This window comes from Papaver somniferum, chromosome 8 (assembly GCF_003573695.1).
Source record: "Papaver somniferum cultivar HN1 chromosome 8, ASM357369v1, whole genome shotgun sequence".
NCBI classification, from domain to species: domain Eukaryota; kingdom Viridiplantae; phylum Streptophyta; class Magnoliopsida; order Ranunculales; family Papaveraceae; genus Papaver; species Papaver somniferum.
The window spans coordinates 62,905,366-62,914,220 of record NC_039365.1 but is presented as its reverse complement, the minus strand read 5'-3'; the positions used below and the strand labels follow the sequence as shown (position 1 = coordinate 62,914,220).

General features: G+C 39.1%; 1 protein-coding gene across 1 annotated transcript; it reads right to left on the bottom strand.

Moving 5' to 3' along the window:
* Positions 1-659: 659 nt before the first annotated feature.
* Positions 660-2,045, bottom strand: LOC113305615. The gene is made up of 3 exons (XM_026554631.1): positions 1,529-2,045; positions 1,318-1,439; positions 660-971 (listed from the first exon to the last, which is right to left on the bottom strand). Exons 1-3 carry the CDS (start codon positions 2,043-2,045, stop codon positions 660-662), a joined length of 951 nt encoding a protein of 316 aa, XP_026410416.1.
* Positions 2,046-8,855: the final 6,810 nt, after the last annotated feature.

Sequence of the window (8,855 nt, the reverse complement as noted above, 5' to 3'; positions counted from 1 at the left end):
AATTATGATTCAAGATTATCATTCGAAAATAGCCTTAAAAAGACGAGGATATCCAAATACACCACAATCGTTTGTTTATCAACCTATAAGTTCTCTTCTGAATGTGATCGTCTATGGACAGAGTCGAGACAATATAACAATTCGTTTCACACTTCGTGTGATCGTCTATGGATACGAGATCGAGACAATACAACAACAAGATCACTTGTGTGATTGACTATGGATATAATACGACAACAAAGTGTGTACTTGATAATAGGTTCGGAAATAACCGAAACTCTATATGATCAATATCAAGTATTACGGAGTTAACAATGTAGTTAATATCGGATACCGGTTTGTCTCGGACGAGGACCGGTACACTAGTACAACATTGTATCGGGGAGATCTCGATTTCAAATATCGGTGCAATATCGGTTCTAAATTTATATCTATAATTTATATTGTTTCACACAAAATTAGACAAGATAAAAATGGATCAATTTTAGAAAAATAAAACAAGTTCAAAACATAAGAGCCGCCATTTAAAGTTCAAATTGGAAAACGAGGAGCAACTTCACAATTTCAAAGTTCACTATCTAGAATGATAATTAAACAGGGATATTACAATTTTAAACAAAATCATTTGATTCATTATAGATATTATAATCTTCAGTAACTCAATTATCTCCACCAAGTAGTCCATAAATAGAGTCGCACATCAAGCCATCGGCATCATATCCATCATATTCAGAGTCAGTGGGATAAGTATATTTGCGTCGAGAGTTACAAGCACCTCTACTAACAACTGGACTACTTTCTTCACCAACAATATCCTGCAAATCATCCAAAGTAACATTATCGCCTTCTATAACCAAGTCATCCAAATTCTCTAAAGACAACCATTCATCATTTTCATCACGCTCATCCAGGTCACGAGCTTTCGGATCATCATTATATTCACTGAATTCTTTGTATCGACGCTCCAATTTCTTGTTTTATTGGGTAAATACACTATCATTCAATTTATGTTGTTTTATGCGATTTCGCTTCTTGATTGCAACTGAAATACGAAAGAATAATAGGTAAATATGCAATGAAACACGAAAGATAAATAGGTAAACTAACTGTTTCATGCTTTGCTGCTTGTTGTGATAAGATGATATAGGTTTACAGGAATCTCATGTTCCTTGTTCAAACGAAAAAACAAAATAAGTGTAACCTTATTTGAAAGAATGTACAATTCAGTCAACAACAAAGACAAGTAATTCATGAACTTGAAAAAAATGTAATTCAACAACAATATTACTAATCAGTGCAAAAGATTAGAATACTTACATTCTGAAATGTGCTCCAGTTTCGCTCACACGGGGAAACGGAACAAGTAAGACTCAATACCCTGATTGCAAATTTTTGTAGGTTTGGGGCATCGATTCCTCCATATATAATCCACCAATCATCTGTCACAAACACGGATAAAATAGTTATAAAAATGCAAAGTTAACACAAACGTAATCAAACCTTCAACTTACATAACAAACAAACTTACGAGGTTGATTTTTATCTCTTCTTCTTTTACAAGTCGGAGTTCCCAAGATCCCATTACCATCACTATACTCTCCCAATTCACTTGTAGCTTGATCAAGTTCATCTTCATTGGAAATAAGCCTTTGCACTGTTGTATGAAGTCCCCTTTTGATTTCTATGTACTTAGGATCATTATCTATTAAATGAGCAGGGATCTGGTAGAATATGGAAGGATTTAAATAATAAGCAACACAATGCAGAGCATGATTGAAGTTATTCTTCCATCTTTTATCAAAGATAGCCTTAATTATAGACCAAGTATTATCATCTTCACTGAAATTCTTCTCGAGTTTGTCCCTTGTTATTCTCATTGCTTCATAAAAAGAAGGCATTGTAGGTTTGCGCTCGATATCCACTAACCTTACAACCTTAACTAAAGGATTTAACACTCTACAAGAATAATTAACATCTTCCCAAAATGTACCGCTTGTAACAATTTTAAGTACATTAATTCCCATATTTTCTTTTGCAAACCTCATTTTTATCATTCACAAACATTATTTGCAAATGAGTTTTATACTTTTGAAGACTTTCCAGTGTGTAATAATGAGTTGCAAATCTAGTCTTTGTAGACCTATGTAATTCTCCACCGATCATCTCCCTCATTAAGCTCAATACTTGAAAATAAGCATAAATATATGTAACGAGTCTTTTACCTAGAATGACGGCTGTATTTATTCGTGGAAGCTTGTCACCAAGTTTTTCTAGCATCAACTGAACACAATGAGCACCACAAGGAGTCCAAAAAATATTTGGGTATTCAAGCATTAAATCTTTCCCCGCTTTTAAAATTTGAACCATTATCGGCAATGAACTGAACTACATTTTATTCCCCAACATCGTTAATTACCTCCTTTATAAGCCCACTGTAAGGACCCTCAAGCTCGTCATCGCTATTAGACCAGTCAAGGGACGATTAAGCCGCTATTGACTCGATTAATTAGAGATGAACCTTGATTAATAGAAATTAATCTAACAACGATTTAGTTACGAAATTACTACCGTTGGATAGTCTCGAAAAGTTGTGCGAAATGGACTGCTCGAGCGTGTCATTCGGACACCGGAGAGAAGGAATCATCAAAGTTGCATGAAGGGTAAAACTGTCATTTCCTAGTAAAACCGTTTGGCTGCCCTTATCCAGAGTCGGCCTTATCTTCACCAAACCGCAGAAGAGAAATTCATTCTTCTCTTTTCTTCTTCTTTTCTTTCTTCTTCTTCTCTGCTTCTCCTCTTCTCGTCCCTGTCGATTTCGATTTCGAAGTTTTGAGCGTGATTTTGTCTGAGCGATTCATCTGAAGCTTGGTAACTTGACGAATTAAAGGGGAGGGTGATAGTTCTGCTGTTGATAGAGTTCTTGAAATCAGAGAAAAGGGTAAGTTAAATTAGGGTTCTAATTTATCGAATTTTCTTTATGGAAGTGTTATGATTTGATAGATTGTAGATGGGTTTGTTGTTAATTGAAGTGAATTTGGTTATTTAAGATTTAATTGTAGTTTCTTAGCAAATCAAATTAGGAATTAGGGTTCTTGGTGGTGACGAATTTAATTACAGAAATTGGAAGAGAGGTTTGATTAAGAAGATGAAGGTTGAACTTGGGTATTGAATTATATGAGAGGATTTGGTTGAGATTACAGGTGATGAATGGTTATCTCAGTGAAACTAGGTTTTATTCTTAGTTGTGACAGGGTTGGTCATATGGGAATTAATTTTTGTTTTCTTTAGGAATTTGAATCTCAGGTGAGGATTATAAGGGAGGAATTGAATCGCAGATGAAGAGATGAAAGTTGGAAGTTGTTTATGATGGTGCTCTGGAGAAGAGGTTGGGAGTGGTTGATGCTGTTGAAGTTTTGGAATGGAGGAATGGTGATGCTAATATTGAGCCTGCAAATGGATTGAAGATTTGATTTAGATGAATGAGCTGACTGCTGAGGTTGCAGGTGATAATTGAAATGAGATAGTAGTTCTTGAGTTGAGCTGTGGTGGTTCTAAGATGAATATTTTGGCCAGTCTAGTAGTGCTAATGCTAATGTTGTGTCTGCAAGATTGAATTGTGGTTGGGAATGAAGTGTACTTCAAACTGAAGTTGTGGATGAGGTTTCAGTTTGTGTTACAGTTGGGTTTGAGTTGTACTATTGCTGTCAAGACTATGTAATGCAGTTGAGGATGAAATTTAGATGAATGTTTAGTGTTCTGCATGGGGAATGCATAGTTCAGGTTGGTAAGTGTGGAGATGAAGGTTAGTTCATGTTGGTCTTGTTGGTTGAGTTGAGGATTAGAAGTAATGATAACTGGAAATGGTGTTGTTGTGAAGATGAAGGGAAATGGGTTTGAATTGAACTGAATTGAAATGGATATGTGGGTATGTGGTTGAATTGTCTTTGTAGTGTAAGCTGTTGAGTTGTTCTGAGATGCAGGTATTGGTATTGTGCTGTGAAGGGATGAAGTTAAAAGGGTTGTGCAGTAGGGCTGCCACAAGGAATGAGATGGAAGAATTGTCTATAGAAATGTATCTAGGGATGGAGTTATAGTTTATAGAACTAGAGCTTTTAAATAGAAAGTGTTGTCTGAAATCAAGTGTTGAATGTATGATTGAAGTAAGAATAAAGAAGCTGTATTGGTTTTAGGTCTGGGTTTCATTGTCTTGTGATGCACCATTTTTGGTGTTTTTGTGTTTTGGCCTGAGCAATGGCTTGTGCCTTGTGGTTTTCCTGCCAGTCAGATGTCTGACTAGCTTGTTTAGATGACTCAGTTATCTGACTGAGTTGAGTTAACCTGTTAACCTGTCTTGAATCGGTTTGACTCAATGGACCTTGACTGAGTTGTCTTCTTTGACCGAGTTGACCATTTGACCAGGACATTGACCTTTGACTGGACGTCGACTGTTCAGTCGACCAATTGACTGTTATTGACCGTTAGTTGACTCAGGTAGACTGGGCCTTAAGTTAATGGACTTGTCTGGTGGGCTTGGGCTTAGAGTTAGTTTTCTTGTCTTGATGAATTGGACCCCTTATGGTCCGATTTGACCTTTGATTTCTTTTACATAGTTGTAGATCTTCATAAGACTTATCTAATGGACTATAGAACCTGTTGATGGTGGTTTTCCGTTCAGGGCTAAAATCGTGAAACCCTGTATTTAATGTGTTGTCATCCTGCAAAGGAACAAAAGCCATTTGAAAGTAATGAGTGCATAAACTTCTTCGCTCACAAATGTATTGAGCAATTCAATATATTTGTATATATATATATATAATTCACTCAGAATGGTGCATACAGCAGCAATCCCAAATATTCTATGAAATTTATCTTTCACCGGGATTATTCACTAATGCATTGCCCGCCTAGTATTTTCCTATGCTATGTTCCCCAGCACTTCCAACATTGGCATGACATGATGATTAGTGTTCCCTCGCAGCGGAGTAGCACGAATCTCCCGAAGTGTCAGTATTGAGATCTGCATGAAAACACTCACGCGAGATACACCACTCTCTAATAAAGAAATTTCAGTGTCAACGTGCTTTTAATTAAAAGTTAGAACGATCGACGCGCTTAAATTCCTTAAGGAAAACCTAGACCGTCCATGTCAGTCTTAAAAAGCAATCACGGCCACACGATTTGGCCAGTCGATTCAACAAGCTTAGCCTCTTCCCAGCGGAACTAGGCAATCTCCATGATGTCCACCGGCGAGCCCACTAGCACCGTAGCCGATCAGAATCCCTTTAGTTCACACGCAACACCCCTGATTGCTAGCCAGAACCAGGGTGATTGCGTTGTTGAATGAGGAGCTCAAACGAGCTAAGACCAACCATAACGGTCTTAGATTTATCACATCCGCCCAACTTAGCTAGCCTAGTTGGACGGTCTAGATCTTCCTTTGAATGATCAAAGAGGTGCTGGCGGGTTCACCGGAGACCCAGCTCTATCCCTGGTCGATCGACTTGCCCACGGAAAGCCCGGAATGCATCAAATCGTTTGTTCAAACTTTGGTGAATGCGCTGTTTAGGAAACCCTGAGTTGCGTTGCGGCAGCGTGCTTCTGTCGCAAATCGATCACGTTCGTCCATCTTCGCCAGCAAAATTGAATGGCTTAGTTCTAATTTTAGGCGGACCAATAGATGTCTGTGTGCTCACCAGCAGCTCGCCTTTGCATCTGACCAATCATCCTGCTCAAACCAATGTCCAAGGCCTTGAATCGATTAGCTAAATAGGGTTGGCCACACGGCTTCTAAACCCTAAATTGAATCAACGGCAGTATGCAAATGTCGCAAATCATCTCGTCCATCTAATTTCGTCAGCCTAGTCGGATGGTCTAAATTTATTTTCAGGAGGCCAACAGGGTAGCGCTGTAATCACCGTCCATCCCTCATCCACAGGGAACGATTATCCAAGTTGCGGCTTGCCTGTAGGGTTCCCAAACGATCGCCCAAAGGTGGTCGTTCGCGCTGCTTATATACAATATTAATGATTTTACAGCAGTCATTAACTGCCGGAAATCACCTCAGCCACTCAACTTGGCTAGCCAATTTAAACGGTCCAGATCTAACCTGGATCGACCGATAGGATTTTAGAATGGATACCGGTCGCCACTCTCTTATAAGGATTGACCGGCTAGCCTCATACACACGCGCACGGCTCATACCAGCTCCCTGAAAATGGTCGGTCACGCTCTTTTTAAGACGTTCAACTCGCGACTAATTTGGACGAGCTCTAAAACAACGATGCTTCCTGCACATCGATTATTTTTAGCAGCTTGTTTAAAAGCGATGCTTCATGTGCATCAATTATAAACGATGCTTTTTAAATATTGATTCCACAAATTTTTTTTATTATTTGACCTAAAAGCGTTATATGCTACTTTAAGCAACGAGTCTCATGACTTGACGCATTCAGCAGCCTATTGCATATATTTTCCTACAAAATACTCGAGACATCAAACACGTCACAAACTGGGGGATGCTTACTGGGGTATTGGTCTGGTGATTTACGGCGTGCGGCGTGCAACGCACCCATTACCAAAAAGTGTCAGGAAAAGACGGATGGTGGCTCTCTAAAAGAGTCACAGAAATGATACTTGCAAGTGCACAGGGTCTGTTGTAGTGAGTGTGCAAGGCAGGGTCGAACCACAGAGACTAGGGTGTATAGTTGAAGTTTTTAAGCTAGTTATCTAAATTAACAAGGCAGTAACTAAAGCAATGAGGTAACAGTGACAGAGAACAAAGAAAGTGAAATTCAGTGAATAAGAAACATTGAAACAAAGATAAACAAACCAAGGCTGTTAGCCAAGGGCAGTGATAAAGAAACAAAGGCAGGTCCTCCAGCTATGTTCTTGTCCCTTGTTAGTTATCAGTCAGCTTCTAGGCTTTCTGAATAACTAGATGACAGTTGCGGTTCAAATCCGGTTGTTCATCTAAGGGTTGGTCTAGAAAGGAGGCTAAAGGCACTAAGATAATTCTAAACCTTGTAGTAATTGGGGCTCTCACACTGCAACTACTCGCAGAGAAGCTTGCTTAGTGTTTTAACAACCTAAAAGGATATTCAATCCTAGACAATTAAATCACAACAAGATCAAAGCATGGATAGGATAAAAACAATTGAAATGCACAACATCATTTAAAACAAAAACTAATCCTTGAGGCACTGGCTATTCCAGTTCTCTTGGGTGAAGCACTGGATAGTCCAGGCATGCCCAAATTCACAACCCTTAACACCTATTTATACATATAAGCAAAATCCCAAAAATCCCCCATCAGTGAAACTAGGGTTTACCAAATATCCAAAATTGACTCACCTAACAGCTCTGATTTTACTCAATTATCTTCACCCACTCTGCTATTTCTAGTTACAATCAACAATTCCCAAAAATCTTCAATTTGTAAAATTAGGGTTTTCTGTTGTGAAATAGAAATCAAAATCGACTCACCTAATCTCTGATAACTGCTCCACCCATACTTCAATTTCCTCTCCCGCGTCTCCTGTTGTTCCAACTGCTCCTCTAGCTCGAGTTATTTTATCAATTTCTCTTCTTTCCTGTCTCTGAAACCCTAGGAGAGAAATTGGTAGGATAGCTGGCAAGAAAGAAGGGGGAGATAGATAGGGTTTCGTTAGGTAATAGCCATGATGGCTTTTGGTGGTGGTTGTGGCAGTTGAGGAAGGTGGTGGTGGTGATGATGGTGGTGCGGCAGGGTATGGTGGTGTTGCAGAGGGTGAGGGAGAAAGAGAAGAAGTCGATGGAAAATGGATTGGGGTGCGTTTGTTTTGGGTATAGGGTATTTGGTACTCGGGTGTTGAGCGGGTTTAGCAATTGTTGATGAACAGCGAGGATGAGACGTTGGATGCGAAGATGATGGATCGATCTAACGGCGAGACAGAAGGAAGCGAGGAGCGACCGTTGGATGCGGAAGTACAACGAAACTGACGGCTCAAGATGGAGTTAGGTGCTGTAGTGTTAGACAGGAGCTTCATACTTTGATGTACTGACTATGCTGCGACCGTAGGATGCTGAGATGATCCAATCTGATGGCTAGAAAGAGAAACGAGTATGGATATAGGAAATGGATTTGGGTGAGAGTTTTGGGCCTTGGGTATGCCAAACCCATATCTTTTCTAAGAACAATTCTTCCTCTTCAAGCCCACTTCTAGCCTTTTGGTCTTGTGCACAACATTCTTCGCGGCTTCCTTGTGTGATTCCTCTTGGCTTCCATCACTTTTCTGCTCTTTTCCGCTCCGCAATTCATCCCAACTTTATTTGGTACCTAAAAATGCAAAATTAATTAATAAAAATATTTATTATTGAAAACAATGAAAATACAGAATATGGGTTAAAATGGAGAATTAGAGCACAAAAGATGAGTTAAATGCCAAGAAAAATATATATAAATATGCACTTTTTAGCACTCATCAAATACCCCCAAACCTGAATTTTACTTGTCCTCAAGTAAAACAAAAGTAAGGAAATCCTAACTATACCACTGTCGCTGGTCTCTCGAATGCATTTAGCGTATGCACTAAGCCTTTTAAACCACTAAGTGTCCCTTTTGGACGAGTGAAGTCTCGTGAAGGTTTGCTTAGAACGTACCTACAAAGTTCTAGGCCAAAATATAAGCTCAGATTCCATGAAATGTGACATGTGCAAGACAGTAGAAGCTCACAGCAAAATGGAGATTTCAATCTAGCTATCAAAGGCACAATCCTAGCACTGATAACAAATAAAGACATGTGATAAGAGTGTAAAGTGTATCTACACATGTGTAAAGAAAGATCGGATGTTATGACTACTAATCACCAAGAGATAGT

Bases quoted from the DNA above. Each gene is read 5' to 3' on its own strand.
- LOC113305615 (XM_026554631.1), bottom strand. From the start codon at position 2,045: ATGAGGTTTGCAAAAGAAAATATGGGAATTAATGTACTTAAAATTGTT. The intron at 1,440-1,528 runs GTAAGTTTGTTT...TGTTTGTGACAG, and splicing joins AAGAGATAAAAATCAACCTC to ATGATTGGTGGATTATATAT. The intron at 972-1,317 runs GTAAGTATTCTA...CAATAAAACAAG, and splicing joins ACTGGAGCACATTTCAGAAT to AAATTGGAGCGTCGATACAA.